General features: G+C 42.0%; 1 protein-coding gene across 1 annotated transcript in view; it reads left to right on the top strand.

Annotated features, from left to right (window-relative positions):
* Positions 1 to 18,406, top strand: part of Rsph10b (radial spoke head 10 homolog B) — a 45,694-nt gene extending 27,288 nt beyond the window's left edge. Inside the window, exons 14-19 of the mRNA XM_026404217.2 lie at positions 2,021 to 2,128; positions 2,547 to 2,690; positions 4,512 to 4,637; positions 5,313 to 5,403; positions 16,066 to 16,264; positions 18,232 to 18,406. Of these exons, the coding sequence (XP_026260002.1) occupies positions 2,021 to 2,128; positions 2,547 to 2,690; positions 4,512 to 4,637; positions 5,313 to 5,403; positions 16,066 to 16,264; positions 18,232 to 18,406 (843 nt within the window). The remainder of the gene's footprint in view (positions 1 to 2,020; positions 2,129 to 2,546; positions 2,691 to 4,511; positions 4,638 to 5,312; positions 5,404 to 16,065; positions 16,265 to 18,231) is intronic.
* Positions 18,407 to 19,802: the final 1,396 nt, after the last annotated feature.

Here is a 19,802-nt window from a genome sequence, read left to right as displayed (position 1 = left end):
TCATCAGAAAAGTGATTTTTAAAAGTTAATTTGAAAAAAAGTGAGACTTTATTTATGCAATATTCTTATACTAATGATAGTTTTGTTCCACAATAATTGAAATTTTGAGAATGCAAATGATGGGAAAATAGAACACTAATGATAGAGTGCTTAACATTTTTAAAGTGCTATGCATTATGAAAAACTGACAATTACTTAGTGTCTTACTGTAGGAAAATAATTTTTTAAGGGTATATGATTTGGGGACTAGAATATTATATACCTGTTTGTCTACCTTCCCCTTTCTTCATGGTCATTTATTACTGAAGAAATTTGGTCATCTGTCCTTGCAGACTAAGTCAGACATCCTGGTTTTTGTGGTAGAGGGGGTTCCAAGGGGCCCAAGTGACAATGGGGTTCAAGTGACCCCAAGTAATCCATGGGGATCTGCAGCCATCTGCCCTCACGCTCCCACATGAAGGATTTCAGAGGGGGGACTCACAGAGCGGCAAGCAAGGGTTCATACTCCTGGCAAAGAGTATGTGGACTGTCTCTGAAGAGAATGGTGTGGCTTTTAGAGGTGGCGTCTGACATCTTCTTCTTTTCCCCACACTCTCATGATAGTGGCTGGATTAGGGGATTGATGAGATTCAGGTTTTTATTTTGTGACCAAGCCACAGGTGGTATATGTCTTTCCTGTTACATCTCATCAAGAGTGATTCCTTGTAGTGATGCTGTGATTGATCAGTGGGTCATACAGTGTCAGCATGATCGTCTATTATGTTTCCCATAAACCCTGTCTAGGGGCTTTGCAGCCCCCAGTGGTCATTACTAATGTCCATTAGTTCACAAGAGACTATACAATGGCAATTTTCCAAATCTGTCATTTCTTGTACATTCATTAGCTGTGAGTCTTCAAGAACTTACTTCATTGATTGAGTACTCTTGAGATATAATCCATACAGGAAGGGAGGGAGAAATGGTTGATTTTTTTCCTTGGTTAATTTTCAGAATAATGAATTAGTATTCTAGCAATTCAGGGTTTTTTATTTTAATATGGACATAATATCTCTTATCCCACTAAAGACATGATTTGAAGGGGGGAGGCTTAATGGTTTTTCTCTGTTCTTACAGAATACCTCTGTTCCCTCCAAATGTTGTTTTTTGTCCATCTGGTTTGGTTCCTTGGTGTTTACAGTAAGCCTTTCCCTCTGATGTGTCGTGAACCTTGGCTGTCACACACATGTAAGACTGCAGTGCTCTAAAGCTATTAGGTGGCACTTGTCAAAGAATAGGTTTCACTGTAGAGGGATCAGCCAGGAACCTGCCTTGCTGCAAACTGTGAATGCTGATGGAGCTTTTCTCTTGGGGTTTTCCAAAAGATGTCTCCTGACTCCTGCGTGGGACACAGGTGCCTGATTATCACAGGCCTTAGGACAGAGTGAAGGGCAAAACTGGGTGTGGGAGAAGGGCCTTATCAAGACCCATTTCATTTAATCTATCTTTTCAGCAAAGCACTGTGACTCGAGGGAAGCCAAGTGTTTTCTGCCCAAATTCTCTCTGACCCAGTTTTTGTGGAGAGAAAACCTTCAGTGTAGAGAGGGGACCAGCCACACTCGACTTCCTGAGCTGGGCTGCTGTGGCACCTCTCCTTCCCAAGCTGCACACTGGCCTCTCTCCTCCTGAGTGCCTTTGCCTTGTTCACCAGGGCCAGCAGCTCAGCTGGGCCAGCAGCTCAGCTCGCCCAGCCCATGGAACATGTTGATATTTTAAACCTGGATCATCCAACTTCCATTTTGTCTGTCCTGTGTCTGGGTGAAAAATCATACTTTGTTGTTTTAGAGAGATTAGAAAAGGGGTAGAGAGGCAAATACTAATGGTAGTCCAGAATGCATTTCACTATGATAGTTTTTAAGATATTGATTTCTGGCATATTTTCTTAAAGTGTTATATAACACTAGGATGTGCATGACATTAAAATATAAACCTGTTTATAATTAATTATGCACAGTTATGATGTGGTTGGTTTTTGCTTTTATAGGACTTTAGGATGATAAATAAAGAATTAACTGCAACCAAATTTGTGGCAGTAATAGCAGAGGACAATCCTTTCATACATGATGGGGTCGACAGCAACTTAGAACTTGAGGTTTGTAAAGATGTGTCACAAATGGTGTTTGTTCTACCTTGGACACCAAGAACCAAGATCTGATTGAAAGAATCTGAACCCAAATATATGAAACTGTGTGTCTGTGTGTATATACATATACATTTTTTAATATTTATTTTTTTAGTTATAGGTGGACACAATATGTTTATTTTATTTTTATGTGGTGCTGGGGATTGAACCCAGTTCCTTACTCATGGCAGGCGAGTGCCCTACCTCTGAGCCACAATCCCAACCCACATATACATTTTTGATTGTTAGAATAATAGAGATTAATATTAGAAAGAAGGATATTTCAATGTCAGGAAAAATGAATAAGAAATGAACACCCAAATCAATCTCTGGTCTGCTTCTAGGTGTGTCAGAATGAGTGACATCCCTATGTTTTCTTCTATTTCAGCTGGTTTTCCTGGAATTCTTTGAAGCTCTCTTATGCTTTGCAGTCAGCTATGTTCCTGACCAAATGAATAAATCCTGTTTACATGCTCAATATGATGATCTGTTTGGAAACAAAATTGGAAGTATTCAAATGGTAATGAGTCAGGTAACATAATCTTAGAATTTACAAACAAGGAATGGTTTTATTCTGGAATGGCTAAACCTCCATCAAAACTATCTTGGGGGACTAGGCTGTGGCTTGCCTAGCATATGTGAGGCACTGGGTTCAATCCTTAGCATCACATAAAAATAAATAAATATAATAAAGGTATTGTGTTCATCTACAACTAAAAAAAATCAAAAAATAAAACTATCTTGGGCATTTGAACCCTTCTAGGAAATAATTTAAAACTTAAAATTTATGCCTTTTCACGTTTTGAAAGGTGTATATTGCTTTGTTTTGCTTTTTTAAGTTAGGGAAAATGTATTTCCTGGAAATGATCAAGGAAGGAGACTCCTCGCCACAGCAGTGAAGGTATCATAATGGAAGCCAGCATGCATACTGATTAGATAACATTGGGAAATATGATGTCATTATCAGTCATGTGTATGTAGTGTTTAAAAGAGCAGAAAGCTTGTGCCAGAGCAAAGGTATCAAGGGACATAAAAATATGAGTACACAAAAGATGCTAAACAGGTCCCCGAGGATAGTTGGAGGCCAGAAGACAGTGGGCTGATATATTCAAAACATTAAAACAAAAATCTGCCAACCAAAATTCTTATGTCACTCGCTTTAAAAGTGAGTAAGAAATTAAGAAATTCACAGATAAGCAAAAGTTGAGGTGGGTAAGTTATGATGAGATCTACTCTGTAAGAAATCATAAATGCAGAATGAAATGAAAGGACAAATGGTGTATCAAAGGTCACTACTATTAGATTGCTTAAAAAATAAAAACCTATAAACTGTGTACATTGAAAAATTCTGTGCATCAGACATTATTAGCCTATGGGTAAGGGATGACAGTATTTACAAGCCATATATCCTCTAAGGAGTTACAACACAGGGGCTGGGGTTGTGGCTCAGAGATGGAGCACTTGCCTAGCATGTGTAAGGCACTCGGTTTCATCCTCAGCACCACATGAAAATAAATAAATAAAATAAAGGTATTGTGTCCATCTACAACTTAAAAAAAAAGGTTACAACACATATGAAATATACAGAAAACTTCTAAAACTCGATAGCAAAAACAACAACAGCAACAAAACCCACCCAGTTAAAAAAAAAAAAGGGGCAGAGAACTTGAATATGCATTTCTCCACAGAAGGTATACAAATAGCCAGGTGAGTGGTGCACACCTGTAATCCCAGTGGCTCAGGAAACTAAGGCAGGAGGATTGCAAGTTCAAAGCCATCCTTAGCAACTTAACAAGGTCCTGTCTCAAAAACAAAAAAATAAATAAAATAAAATTTAAAAAGGCTGGGGATGTGGCTTAGTGGTTAAGCATCCCTGGCTTCAATCCCTGCTACCAAAAAAAAAAAAAAAAGCCAATAAACACATGAAAAGATGATCAACATTGCTAATCATTAGTGAAATCCCAGTCAAAACTACAGTAAGATACTGCCTCACACCTAATAGGTGGCCATAAAACAAGTTCAATAGTCAAAAATCTTCAGATCACCCACCTAGCTAAAGACATTTTTATATCTAGACCAGTGGGGCATGACTCAGTGAGAAAATAACAACACAGATGAATCTCAAAATAATTTATGCTGGGTGAAAGAATCCAGGCAAAAAGGATGAACACTGTGTGATGACATTTATATAAAATTCTGTAAAGTACAAAGCAATGTGTAGTGATGGAAAGCAAAACAGTGGTTGCCTAGTGGGGGAGGAAAGCCAGTTATACCTTGTTAGAAAAACACATGTGAATGTGTGTGCACGTGTCTCCCTGGAAGCTGGAAACCCTCTGTGCTTGTCCTTGCTTAGAGCATCCACAACAGGAGTCCAAGTGTAGTCACGAGCCACGAGTCTGACGTCGTTACCTTTAGCAACACCAAGTCATCTTCAAGCAAGTTAGGATTCTTCCCTGATATGAGATTAAGGAAATCAGAGGTTTGTATTTACAGCCCACCATGTCACATTGACACAGCTGTGGCTGGCAGTGGACAGAACGCCTGTCTTACAAGCACTCACCTGCTGATGAGGAAAGGGAGATTCTAGCAAGCAAATGGCAGCAGCTCATGCTTATGGGGGCCTTGCCAGATGCCAAGCACTTCCCAGGTGTCAGCTCACTTAATGCCCCAAATGACCTTAAGGTCCTCTTACCTCCAGGAGAGGACTGTAGCACTGAAAGATTATGTCCATGATCTCGTAACCAGTGAATGGTGGAGCTGGGTTTGTACCGTGCAGCCTGTCCCCAGAATGTGCGTCTGTCACCACAAGCCTTCTTCATACTGATGAGGTCTAAGTGATGCCAAGGTCACACTGATGAGGCTGAGGCAGGAGGATTGCAAATTCAAAGCCAGCCTCAGCAAAAGTGAGGAGCTAAGCAACTCAGTGAGACCCTGTCTCTAAATAAAACATAAAATAGAGCTAGGATGGGGCTCAGTGGTTGAGTGCCCCTGCATTCAATCCCTGGTATCTCCACCCTCCAAAAAAGGTCAAATTTAGCTGAGAATGGCCTTATTAGGAATTTTATAATTACTTATGATGTAGAAAACTAGTTTTATAGTCCATGATGATGCTGAAGTAATATTTTACTTTGTTGTTGTTGTTTTAATGGAAAAGCCCAAGATCAAGAAGTCTCTAAGTGATGACAAATGTTCCAAAATGAATTTTAAACCTTCAGGAAAAGGGCTGGCCTTCTTATCCCAGAATGGTGAGTATTTTAACTGGAGAACATTTAAAAAATATATTTTTAGTTATAGAGGACACAATATCTTTATTTTGTTTATTTATTTTTATGTGGTGCTGAGGATCGAACCCAGGGCCTCACATGTGTGAAGCAAGCACTCCATCACTGAGCCACACCCCCAGCCCTTAACTGGAGAACTTTCACACTTATAAAATGCTGCTAATTAGTTACATCCAGTCTTCTAAACTTTACAAGTTTCTCTCTTATATAAGGAGGCTGATAAGCCGCTCCCAGCCCTCCTACCAGGGCCATGGGCATTCCCTCTCCAGGCAGGACCAGTACTAAACAGCTGGATGGCCTCACCTGGGCCCTGCCTGGGCTATATCCCCAGTCACCTGTTTTTGCTGAAGAGTCTCATCTTCCCTGTTTTTTTGAGGCCTGGTCTGTGTGCCGGCCTGCTCTCATGGGCCTCCTTTCTGGTTTTCCTAGGGAAGTACCTCTGGGCTCTCCCCCTGCTGACTGCGCTTCCTCACTTCCTGCCCATCGCTTCCAACCTCATCCCTGTCCTCACTAGGACCCCCCAGGGTCTGGATCTTAGTACAATTGGTGGGGACTTTCTGCCTCATCTCACAGGTGCTTTCAGTGGCTCTGGCCTAGGTTCCTGTGGTCAGCTACCCACCAAATGGTGACTTCTTCAAGGCTCTGTCCTGGGCTGCCTCCTCCTGGAGCACCTGTTGTGCAGGGACTGTCTCTTCCTGGCACTCACTCCCTCTCTAGCTGGTCTTGCTCATGAGCATGGCACCCGCTGCAATATGTAGAGAAGGAGATCACTGTCATCCCGCCTGCCCTCCATAGCCTCTCGCTTTCTCTGCTCCCTTTACTGAGGAAAGGTTGCACCCGGCTTCTCTGCCTGCCGGCCTGTGTCTCCCGTGGCTCATCCCAAATGAGTGCTTGCTCTCCCTATACCCAACGCTCCCCTTCCTCACCAGTGACTTTGCGCTGTCGCCCTGTAACCCTGCCCTCCTGTGAACTGCTTTCTCAGGAAACCCTCTTCCCCTGGCTTCCTTATACAACCCTCACTCCATGTTTTCCTCTCCTCTGGGGCTAATCTGCAAGGCTGTGCAGTTTTTCTCCTGTGGTGGTCAGCATCCTAGCAGAGAGCCAGTCTCATGACTGTCCCCAAAGCTATCCTCAAGACGTACAATTCCTATGAAAGCAACACAACTACAAAAGAAACCCCAGTTACTGTATTTCACCAATGATGTTATTAGCTGGTGATTCATCTTTAGTTTTAGCTATACCTTGATCTTGCCCTGGATCTTTCTGGTTGTTCCTTTAACAATGATTGAGCACCTACTGTTTGCTAGCCATTGTGCCCATGGCTACTACTTTGTCAGCTGCTAAGACTTTTCCTTCCACCCATGTGGCATCTTTTCTCAAATCCCATTTCATCTGATTTTTGCATGCAGGTGGCTGTGACTTACTGTCTTTCAGCTAGGAGGTATCTATGACAACGAACATAAGAATTAATCTTCCTTCATATCCAGTCTTGTTCTGACCTGGACTGCATATAATTATATGAATCTCTGATTTTAAAATATGCCAAGTGATTAGAAAATCAACACCACTTAAAAGGATGGGGAAATTAGAAATTATACCAATTAGCCTAGATAATAAGGGTAGAAAGTGGGATATCTCTTTTGAGTTACTCTTTTTTTTTCTTTAAGAGAGAGTGAGAGAGGGGAGAGAGAGAGAGAGCATTTTTAATATTTATTTTTTAGTTCTCGGCGGACACAACATCTTTGTTGGTATGTGGTGCTGAGGATCGAACCCGGGCCGCACGCATGCCAGGCGAGTGCGCTACCGCTTGAGCCACATCCCCAGCCCCTTGAGTTACTCTTTTGAGAATAATCATAGTTCTCTAGAAGAGAAAATTCCCTGAGGCACATAGCTCTCTTGTCTTAATGGTGCTTAAGACTAAGCGGATTGTAGACAGATGTTATCAAATATGTTGTCCCTGATATCTAAATAGTTTACTGTAGCCTCTCTGAGGCTGAAGGGTGGCACCAAAGGTTCTTCTCGTGACTCCACCCTGCCTGTGTGGTCCCAGTCATCTTGTGAAGGCCCATAGGGTTGTGTTTTGGGTTCTCTGATCTTCCTTATGTGCCTAACACATCTAAGGACATAACAATGATTGACAAAGCTAGTCTGGAAGGCTTTAATTTCAAGGTGAATAATTTGAAAAGTGCTGTTTAGCTGGGGGCACTGGTGCATGCCAGTGGCCCAGGAGGCTGAAGAAGGAGGATCACAAGTTCAAAGACAGCCTCAGCAAATTAGTGAGACCCTGTCTCCAAAAAAAACAAAACAAAAACAAAGGGTGGGGGGCTGGGTATGTGGCTCAGTAGTTAAGCACCCCAGGTTCAATCCCTGGTACTAAAGAAAAAAAGAAAGAAAAATCCCATTTATTTTGGCAAAAGATATCAAGTGATTCCTGAACCATAAAATAATTCCACAAACATAAAACTTATTAAATTGTAGCCCAAAATGTGATGTCTGATATAAATGCAGGGCCTGGAATACATACAGAAGCAGTGATAGATGTCAAAGAAGATAATGGATTGCCACACATTGATGAAGAAGATGATGCTCTTAGTAAAGGACCAGGTATGTTGATTTTAAATGTAAAATATCATCTAACCACTTGAAAATTTAAAGCAAAAAATCAAAGAACCAAAATCCACCAAAGGGGCTGGGGTTGTGGCTCAGGGGTAGAGCACTTGCCTGGCATGTGTGAGGCACTGGGTTCGATTCTCAGCACCACATATAAATAAGTAAACAAAATAAAGGTCCATCAACAATTAAAAATTATTTAAAAAATCCACCAAAAACGAAGACCACCATTATTTTAAATAATTTATAAAGAAAATCAAATTGTGGAACTCGGGTTGTGGCTCAGTGGTAACGCGCTTGCCTAGCATGCATGAGGCACTGGGTTCGATTCTCAGCACCACATACCAATAAATAAAATAAAGGTCCATCAACAACTAAAAACAAATTTAAAAAAAGAAAATCAAATTGCATTTTTTTTAGTACTGCGATAGAACCCAGGTGTGCTTAACCATTGAGCCACATCCCTACCCCCTTTTTATATTTTATTTAGAGACAGTGTCTCACTAAATTGCTGAGGCTAGCTTTTTGAACCTGTGATCCTCCTGCCTCAGCCTCCCAACCCACTAGAATTACAGGTGTTCGCCACTGCGCCTGACCCTCAAATTGCATTTCTAAGAACACTTAGGAGATTAAAATAACTTAGACATTACCTATAGGACATGGCCAAAACTACAACCAGAAAAAAATATTAAGTTTACCAAGAAAACAATAACCTAAACACTCAGCCCCAAAAAGCAGAAAGGAGAAATAATGAAACACTAAGAGAGCAGGAAGAAGGCAGTGGCAAGACACACTCACAGGCTGAGTATGGTGGCCATGCCTGTAATACCATCAGCTCGGGAGGCTAAGGCAGGAGGATCATGAGTTCAAAGCTGGCCTCAGCAACTTAGTGAGGCCCTAAGCAACTCAGTGAGACCCTGTCTCAAAAGGCGTTGTGGATGTGGCTCAGTGGTCAAGTGCTGCTGGGTTCAATTCTCAGCACCGCATATAAATAAATGAACAAAATAAAGGTCCATCAACATCTAAAAAATATATTTTAAAAAATTAGCATAATCAAGTTATAAAAACTTAATGAAGATTAAAAAAATGAAAACAGTAACCATTGTTCTCAACCGGGAAAAAGGGTGACATGAAAACCACTTAGAGTGGGGATTCTGGGAAGATGAGGGTGGCACATGGGTGTTTTTTCCATCTTTCTAGATCCCCACATGAAGAAGCACAATTAGAATGCAAAACCAAAAGAGCATGAACTATAGTAGAATCTTATTTTGTGATAAGGTATTAACATGAAAGTCAAAATTTGAGGAGAAAGGGATAAATCACTAGCTACACAACTTGAGTGACCTCAGAATGCAAAAATGGTCGCAAGAAGAAAAGAACAGATATAAGAGACAGAAGCAATCAGAGCATCTTCCAGACCTGAGAATGGGAGGATCCAGATCCCCCAGCAGGAACTCTGTAAGCCTGGCAGAGCCGCCTGGGGGAGAGCATGTGTGTGCTCCAGGGGACCAGGGAGCTCCAGGGCTCAGGTGAGGGCTTCGGAGCCCCAGGAACTCGCCACCCAAACTCCCTTCAGGAAAACCCAGGCCCCAGGAGACAGTGCTGGGTAGAACTCAAACTGAGAATCCTGGAGCAGAAGGGCAAAGAAGGATCCAATGAAAAGGAATTGGGAAGTCACTGAAAGAACAGAAGGGGGAGTTCTAGAATCCTGAGGCTAGAAAAACTGTTGTGCATCATCCACCTAAGCCCTAAAGTTCAGATACCTACTTTTCTTTCTTTAAAAAAAAAAAAAATCCACCAGAGAGGATAGTCTTTTTTTTATTTTTATTTTTTAAAGAGAGAGAGAGAGAGAATTTTTTAATATTTATTTTTTAGTTTTCGGCGGACACAACATCTTTGTTTGTATGTGGTGCTGAGGATCGAACCTGGGCTGCACGCATGCCAGGAGAGCGCTCTACCGCTTGAGCCACATCCCCAGCCCCAAGAGGATAGTCTTTTTAAAATGTGTGTGTGTGTGTGTGTGTTTTAGCTGTTGATGGATCTTTATTTTTGATTTATTTGTATGTGGTGCTGAGAATTGAACCCAGGACCTCACACATGCTAGGCAAGCATCTACCACTGAGCCACAACCCCAGCCCCCAGATACCTACTTTTCTGAAGGTAGAAAAAGAATAGGGTGTGGTCTCATCTGAAATGAAATTATTACAAGAAAAAAAGAATAAGAAGCAGAATACTGCCACGGAGAACCAAAGCCTGAAAGAAGCCTGAAAAAGAGATGAAAACTGTCACAAATATTGTAACATGAGCCCAAATAAATTGAGAATGTGATAGAAGAGATGACAGGATAACTAATCAGAATTAGAAAACCTCAGTTGAGAAAACAGCTCAAGAAAGAATTTAGAAATAAAAGAAAAACATTCTTAAAAGATCAAACTAGAAGGAAAAAAGTAAACAAAAAGACTGCATTAAGAGAAATAGAAAGGGAAAAGGAGAATTCTAAAAGACTTCAAGAAAACAGATATAAAAGGTAGGCAAATAAGTCCTAGTGTCACAGGACTCCCTACAAGAACACAAAATCAATAAATTAAATATGAAAATTATACTTCCTGAACATTTTCTCAAAATGAAAAGACAGGACTGATATGTTCAAAGGACATCTGTAAACCTGACTCAGGACAAAGGACCGGGGGAGAGAGAGAGAGGCAGGCAAATCAGCAAACCCAAGGACATCCGGCAAAGGGAGCAAGTGAGACGTAAACAAGATCAGACTGCCTTAAGAGAAATAGAAAGGGAAAGTTTTTTTTTTGTTTGTTTGTTTGTTTGTTTTTTTTTTAAACAGCAATGCTATTAAATACAAAAAAAATGTTTTTCTTAAGTTCCTAGCAGAGAGAAAATGAGCTTGGGATTTTACTTTAGTCTTCAGATGGAGTTGACTCAAAAACTCCAGTACTATTGCTCTCGAAAGCCTCTCCTCTGGACTTTGAGAGGACATGAGCAAATGATAGTAGCAAATGCTGCACTGAGGACTGAGGGGCACCTGGAGTGCTCCATTTCATTAGGGCAGGTGTCCCCGGCCATCCCGTTAAGGAAACTCTCTGCTTCTTTCCTCTGCCTTAGTCTCATCTTTGCAGTGTCAGTGCCTGAAACATCTGTCCCTCAGTCCTCTCCTTGCTCCTGGAATGGAAATGTCCTGCTCTCTGAGAGTGGAGTGCTGTCAATCACTGCTGCATTCCCACAGCCTAGCAATGCTAAGTGTGCTTCTAGAGATTTAATAAAAACTTGCTAAGGATTAATGAATAAATATATAACATCAACTGGAAAGCCACTTGAAATATTAAGAGTGACCGTACCTGTAATCCCAGCTACTTGGGATGCTGCGGCAGGAAGATCACAAGTTCAAAGTCAGCTTTAGCAAAAGTGAGGTGCTAAGCAACTGTGTCTAAATGAAAGAAGCCTGCAAAAGAGATGAAAACTCACTGGGGATGTGGCTCAGTGGTCAAAGGCTCTGAGTTCAATCCCTGGTACCCCCATCCCCTGCAAAATCAGAAAATATGGAGAAAGAAAAACTATGAAGAGGAAAAGAAGTTTCAGTTGATGATAACAAACTATAAAGTATCTAAGAATAAACAAAAAGAATTTGTGAAATATATATTAAGAAAAATAGCAAAGCCCAAAACAGACGAATGAATTACATCAAGCCAAGAAGTTTATGCACAGCAGAGGAAACAATGAGCAGAGCAAAGCTACAAACTATGGATTGGGAGAAATATTTGCAAGCAGGACATCTCAGAACTGGGTAACACCCAGAATATACCTGAGGAACTCAAGAGTAAGAAAATAAAGTGACTTAAAGATGAGCAAAGTACTAGAATAGACATTTCTCCAACGATGACGTGTAAATGACCAACATGAAAAAAATGTTCAACATCACTAATCATTCGAACTAAACTACAATAAGATATCACCTCACATCTATCAGACTGGCTATTACCAAAAAGATGAAAGTAAGTGTTGGTGAGGATGTGGAAAAAAAGGGGGGGGGCCTCTGTACATGTTGGTGGGAATGTCTAGCCATTGCAGAAGACTGTATAGAGGTTCCTCAAAAAGCTGAAAGTAGGGGTTGGGGTGTAGCTCAGTGGTAGAGCGCTTGCCTAGCTCCTGTGAGGTACTGGGTTTGATACTCAGCACCACATAAATAAAATAAAATAAAGGTATTGTGGCCATCTACAACTAAAAAAAAAAAAAAGCTAAAAGAATTAACATTGTGTTAGCTTTTGGTCACTTGACAAAATACCTGAGAACAACAACAAGAGGAAAGATTTGCTTTGGCTCATGGTTTCAGAGGCTCTGGTCCGTGGGTGGCTGGCTCCATTGCTTAAGCTTGAGGTGAGACAGAACGTCATGGCAGAAAGGCTTGGTGCAGGAATTCTGGCCACTTCATGGCAGCTGGGAGGAAGAAGGGGTGGGAGACAAAGATATAGTCCCTAAGGACCCACTCCCTCCAACCAGGCCCCACCTCCTACAGTTTCCACTACTTCCCATTAGTCCACTTAGTTAGAAATCCCTCAATGGGTTAACCCATTGATGAGGTCAGAGCTCTCATAAGCCCCCTCTGAACATTGCCCACTGGGGACTGAACCTTCAACACATTAAGCCTTTGGGAGACATTCCAGATTCAAACCATAACAATACCACCTCGAGCTATATAGATAAAGGATTTGAAATGATGATGTTGGAAGAGACATGCACTTCCATGTCCATCACAGCACTGTTCACAAAAGCCAAGATATGGAATCAACCTACATGTCCATCAATGGATGAGTAGATAAGTAAAATATGATATACACATGGAATACTATTCAGCCTTAAAAAGGAAATTCTGTCATTGGTGACAATATGGATGAACCTGGAGGATGTTGTGCTAAATGAAATAGGCAAGGCACAAAAAGCCAAGGCACAACCTAGAACAACTGAACTCAGAAGCCGAGAGTGGAATGGTTATTATCAAGGATTGGGAGTAGTGACTATAGTTAATAATGTATTTCAAAATTTCTGTGAGTAAACTTCAAATGCTCTTACCATGAAAGTGTATATTTGAGATGATAGGTATGTTAATTAGCTTGATTAAGCATTCTACATTGTATATTTATATCTCATAAGTATATATATTAAAATTTGTCAATTTACAATTTTAGTACCCCAAAGTACTGAACTTTACAGACCTTATAAAAATCTTGAATAAATGGAAACATTACCTACCTGGTAAGACTTGGTATTGTAGCAATGTAGATTCTCCCCAAAATAACTTAGAGACTTAACTGCAATTCCAGCTAATTCTAACCACAACTGTCTTACAAATTTGACAAAATAATCCTGGAAAAATAATGGACAGAAACAGAATATTAAAAAGAAAACCAAGAGGATAATTTAGTTCTATTTATTAAAATATACTAAAAATGTAAAGCTACAGTAAGTAAACTGGTTCTGCAAAAAAAAATAGGCTGATTATTATAAACACAGATGGGCATTCAGTACATAGTAGCTATTCCTCCTTGGTAGGGGAAAGATGGACTGTCTAATAAATGCAGCTGAAATTGGCTAAATTTAGGGGAAATATTTGGGTGGATTAAAGAGGTAAATGTAAAGACTGGAACCATAAAATTGAGAGCATATACAAGTGTATGTTATATTCTTAGTGTTGATAAAGGCTTAAGTATAAAAACTAAGGTAAAATACAGAGAAAATACTGATAGAAATCAAAACCAGTTTTTGGCAAAAGAAGCCAAGAACAAAATGAAAAATCAAAGAGAAAATATTAAGGGAATATCCTTAAAATAAGAAAAAAATAGGAAAAAGCCACTCTTCAAAAAACATAAGTGATCCATAAACATATAAAAAGAACTTTACTGATATTAAGAAAATGCAAATTAAAACAATAAAGTGCTATCAAAAGTAAATGGTGCTTATGGCAGTGATTTAAGGGAAAAAGTGTTTCATGCACTGAAAGTGGGGTGGATGATAAAATGGCTCAATCTTTCTAAAAGGCAGTCTGGAAACACGCACCAAGGGTCAAAACTCGAGCATTCTGTTTCACCCAGCAACTCTGCTTCTGGGGATTTACCCCAGGAATGTTCAGAGGTGTGGGCAAAGCTGTATGGATGAGGGTGTTCACTGCAGCATTGCTCAGAAAACGGAAAAGCCCTAGGCTGAGTAGAGTACGGCACAGCTCCCGTAGTTTCCATGCACATCACAATGATTTACAGCCATTAAAACTCTTTCAGAATACAGTGCTGACAGAAAAACAGGACACACGACCCCATATTTGTTATCTATCTTCTCTGATAATTACTAGTAGGATGTACACTAGAATGTCATTAGCTTATTAATTCCCAGGTTTTCAATTCTGTGAATATTTCAATGAAATTGACACAGGTGCATTAAAATCGGTTAGAAATCATAATCTAGAGATTATGTGTATATACATATTAAAATTATAATCACGTCCACATATATTCCTACTATATACATGTATTATATTCCTACTGCTAGACTTTTTTTTTGGGGGGGGGGATACCAGGGATTGAACTCAGGGGCACTTGACCGCTGAGCCACATCCCCAGCCCTATTTTGTATCTTATTTAGAGACAGGGCCTGAGTTGTTTAGCACCTCGCTTTGAACTTGAGGTCCTCCTGCCTCAACTTCCTGAGCTGCTGGGATTACAGGCATGCGCCATGGTGCCCAGCCTACTGTTATGTTCTTTTATAACTATATAATTACATATTGAATACTAAGGTTTTTATAGGTGTTCCACATCTAGGACCATGGGACAAAATGGGTTCATGTTTTGGTTATGCTAGAGGTACATATTTTTGTTGTTTCTTACAGCTCTTGGAACAGGGTCTGCTATATAATTGGTTCCCAGTATACATTTTTTAACAAATCTAGTATTTTCTACAATGAGCAAGCTTGACATCAATAGTTAAGAATTTTACTCAATTAACTATCTTTTATAAAAGACTTAAATTTCCTGCAAATCTATCAGTCCATTCCATCCTACCTGCTCCCTCGGGTTATAACACTGGTCCTTTGGGTCCATGGGTAATACCCATGACAGTCATTAGCGTGTACTTCCTGTGTGTGTGGTGCTTAGCTTGCAAGCTAATGCATCAGATTTTCACAATACCTGTGAGGCAGGTAACAGTACGGTGACCCTTTTGCAAATGAAGAAACTGGCACAGAGAGTGTTTACTGGCCAAGGTTGTGCCGCGAGTACGTGGCACAGAGGGGCCTTGAGCCTAACTCACATGGCCCTAGTCTGTGCTGTACAGTGCTGCCTCAGAGCAGAGGCTGTGTAAGAACCTTGACAGGTTAGGGCTTGTTTTCTTGACTTCCTACCTCATTCCTCCATGCACAACTCTTACCCAAGCCCGAGGCCTGCCGCAGGTTATGTGAGTGTTCTCCAGCCAGGGGTCCTTGTGGGAAGCACACACAGGTCTCCATTAGTCTCTAAAATCTGGCACTGGGATCATGGATCTTCCTGATGTCCTTGCACTTGGAGCATACCACAGTGGCTCCTGGATTGGGAGGCTGGTTGGTGGGGTGGACTGGTCACACTCCCTTCCCACAGCACCTATTCCAACACCACTGCCCATCCCCATCCTCCAGAGAGGAGTAGCCAGAACTCAAGACAAGAGTCTCCTTACCTTTGTTATTCAACAGAGATTTAAATCTCTGAAGACAAGAGCCAGGAGGGTTCCCCACCGAAACATGGAAAACATCAACTATTGAGGAGAAAACAACAGGTACCAGGAGGTTCAAAGGCAGTGCTGACAAGCAGCCAGGGTCTGCAGAGAACTTGCTTTGTCCCAGGTGGTCACTGAAGCATTCTGCAGTTTCCTCGCCCCCTCTGACAGGGTGGGGACACAGAGGCCATCACAGGAAAGGGCAGAATTAGAGTAAGAGACTCCAGACTGCAGGATTGTATTAATGCTCATTTTAATTAAACTTTATTCCAGAGAAAAATGAAAAACCCAAGAATGACCAGAAGGAGAAGCTCAACACGTGGGTCAATAACATGTACGTCTTCTTTGTGAACACGCTCTTCCAGGCATACAAGCACGAGGAGCTGCTCAAGGAAAAAGTAAAGGAAAACCGGTTGCAGGATGCAGCCATGGCTCAACAGAAGAAGATGGAGAGTGAAGAGCTGGAAGCAAGGTATGGCAGGGCCCCGGCCCTCCTCTGGCACGAACTCAGCATTCTTCCCCATCTTTCGTAGCTACCTGGAGCATCAGGAGCACATGCTTGCACTGCCAAATTCACGACGTCCCGAGGTTGTCCAGAGCATAAAAAAAATATCTGGCCTCTGCTCCTGCCAGTTCCAAAGGCTTTGTGGCTTCCAGAGGGCTGGGAGCATCTTTTGTTTATATAGAGGAGCTAGCATCTGCTCCTGACCCCAGGACCTACCAGATCCCAGCATCTCTGAAGGCACGTTTTTATATATTAATGAGATGACTGTGGCTAGGGCCCTGGATAACTTCACTTGGGGGACGTTGCCCAAGGAACCACCTGTGACTGGAGAACTTCCAGCTTCACCCTTGTCTCTGGGCAGGTGGGGAGGCTGGGGACTGAGTTCTGCTAGTCATGCCTACATAACGGAACCTCTACAGAAACACCAAATCATGGGTGGGATTTAGTTTCTGGGGCTGGACATATCCATGTGATGGGAAGGTAAGTTTGCAGGGACAGAAGTTCTTGGGACTCTTCTGGACTTGACCGTACATCCCTCTTCATCTGGCTGTTCGGCTGTTCATTTTTATTCCTTTTTTTTTTTCTTTTGCAGTCCTGGGGATTGAACCCAGGTGTACTCTCCCATGGAGCTACACCCCTAGCCCTTTTCTATTTTTTGAGACAAGGTCTCAGTTAGTTACCCAGGTGGGCCTAGAATTTGTGATCCTCTCGCCTCAGCCTTTGGTGTAAAGTTGGAATTACGGTTGAGCACCACTGCTCTCTGCTGTTCATTTTTATTCTTTGTAATATCTCTTAAAGTAAACCAGTAAATGTAAGCAAAGTTTTTTGCTAGAGGTCTTCGAGCTATTCTAGCATATTATAGAACCTGAAGGGGGCGTTGTGGGCACTTTTGATTCATAGCTGGTTAGTCAGAAGTATCCGAGTCCTGAACTTGTGACTGGCATCTGGATGGGGGTGGCCTCGTGGGACTGAACTCCCGTCACTTGTGAGGTTTGTGCTAATGTGAGTGGATGGTGTAAGAATTTTATATCAGTGGTGTTGGACAGTTGGTGAGGTGAAGAGAAAATATGGTGTCAGAAGTGTCAAGGGGTGTCCCCACCTGGTTTGGGGGGGCTTGGGGCTCACTGTGGGCTGCTTGTTTTTCTGGGTGTCTAAGTGGAACGGACACCTGTGTGAGAGGCAACAGGAAGCCATGGTTCAGACCCTAGCCGCCGCCCACCCCCACCCCCTGCCGGCTCTGTGCACAACTCCAAGCCTCTTGTCCTCATCTATCAGGTGGGGTCATGGTAATGCCTCACAGGACTGCTGGGGCCAGGAAGACAGCTGAAGGCCAGGAGTCCAGGAAGCAGGACAGGATACTGCAACTCACCGCAGCATCACTGCTGAGGCTCAGCTCTGCATGGTCCTTTAGCAGTGCAGACACCTGCCCTTGGTGACGTGTGTCTCCGCTCACTGGAGAAAGCATTGCTGTATGCTGGAGGGCAGGAACATATGAGGACTGTCACAAGGTCACCCAGAGAAAAGAGGTTGACATCTCATGTCAGATCCATAGCATTCTACCTGGGCTGTCTAGCTATGGCTTTACTAATAACTCTGGCAAGTTGATGGCAGTTCAGTTTTGGTTACAGGCACTGATGAAAAACAGATATGGACAACTTTACTTGATACACAGAATAAGAACTATTGGGTACGGTGGCACATGCTTGTAATCCCAGTGGTTCAGGAAGCTGAGGCAGGAGGATAGCAAGTTCAAAACCAGCCTCAGCAACTTAGTGAGGCCCCAAGCAACTCAGCAAGACCCTGTCTCAAAGTAAAATATAAAAAAGTGTTGGGGATGTGGCTCAGTGGATAAGCCCCCTGGATTCAATCCCCAATACCAAAATAAATAAATTTCAAAGGAAAAAAAATCTACCTTCCTATGTTTGCTTTTTTAGGCTTAATATCTTAAGGGAGGAAGAGGCCAAGAAACAAGATACTGAGATGGACATCCCTGTGATCAAGGAGCCAGGGGACGCCCTGTCCTCAGTCCTCACACAAAGCCCTCCCAAAGAGGACACAGCTATGTCTCAGGCCAGCAAGTCCACCCCGAGCAAGAAGAAGAGGAAGTAAAGGCACGTACTGTTGAGGGTGGACTGCAAGGACACAGAGCAGCTCAGGACAGCAGGAACTGTGATAAATGTCCTGCACAATAAAGTTGTTTGCAGTGTACTTCTGCTCTTGGTATTCTGAAACACTCCTACCTTGACCCACTGCACCCAGCTTTTTGCAGCTGGATCACTGAAAGGCCTGCATTTTGGAAATTGAGTTGAATGAATATCCAAAACACACACACACACACCCATATTAATGAACATGTTTTAAATACATGTCTAAAAAATCAAAGTAACGCCATGATGATGAAATTAGAATCTGATAAAATGAATCAGAAGACAGTGGGGAATGGAAGAAATTATTCAAAACATTTCCCCAGACACTTGTTTCCCACACTAGGTACATTGTCTATCCCCAAAACCACCTGGGGTTCTTCAGGTGCCACTTCCTGTGGCTTCTCCCCTGTCCCATTTCTGCAAATGCCCACAGTTCTCTATGGCATTTGAAAACCACCACACAGCAGTGGGTCCAGGCAGCAGTGAGAGGAGGAGCCAGGAGGAGCCAGGTGTTCAATAGATGGTTGTTAAAAATTTTACAGTTAATAATTTGTGTTAAAATTTAAGGGTCACCACCAATCTAAAGCTACCCAAATTAGCAGAAGGAATACAGGAAACCATCAATTTTAACAGAAAGATGGGGAAGAGGAAAGATGGGAAACAGGAAAGTGCTGATGCCCCAACAGCCAAAGGAAACAGACTAAACCCACTCGTGCTGCTCCCCCAAATGAGCCCAGAGGTAATTTAATGGCACTGAAAAATAAAAATTCACCTCAACATCACAAGGGAACTATCTTAGAGCCACACAGAAAGAATGAAAATAAAGACACACGCAAAGACACACCAGGTCGATCTGTTCAAGCTGACTGCACTAGCAAGCACTATCACAACCCAAAGGCAGCATCACACCTACACATTAGCCTTGCAAAGCTGAGGGAGCCCCAGGGAGAAGCGCCGTCTTGACAGCAGAAAGCAGGAAAACAGGGATCAGATGACCAGAGCAACTAAACTATAAACCCTGAATTAGCACAGAGCTAGGAACCAGAATGCAATAGAGAATAAACACTTGACACACTGACCACTTTTTAGGTTGTGAAGCACAGCAATTCCACATGATGTGTATAGCACATCTGTTCTAGCTGCAAATGACTGCACAGTATGCACACAGCACACCATAAACACAAAAGCCACAATCTGAAGTAACACAAGTGCTATGAGGAAATCGCAATGGACATTGTGAATTATTTAGGACCAAGTGACAATGAAAGTACTGTGAATCAACAAAGCCATTTCCTCCTAACAGGCTCATACACGTTAAGTGATAGGGAATATGGGAAGCAAACTTTAGGACTAGTGAA

The sequence above is a fragment of the Urocitellus parryii genome, chromosome 9, assembly GCF_045843805.1.
Source record: "Urocitellus parryii isolate mUroPar1 chromosome 9, mUroPar1.hap1, whole genome shotgun sequence".
NCBI classification, from domain to species: domain Eukaryota; kingdom Metazoa; phylum Chordata; class Mammalia; order Rodentia; family Sciuridae; genus Urocitellus; species Urocitellus parryii.
The sequence above is the reverse complement of the archived record's forward strand: the minus strand, read 5'-3'. Positions and strand labels throughout refer to the sequence as shown.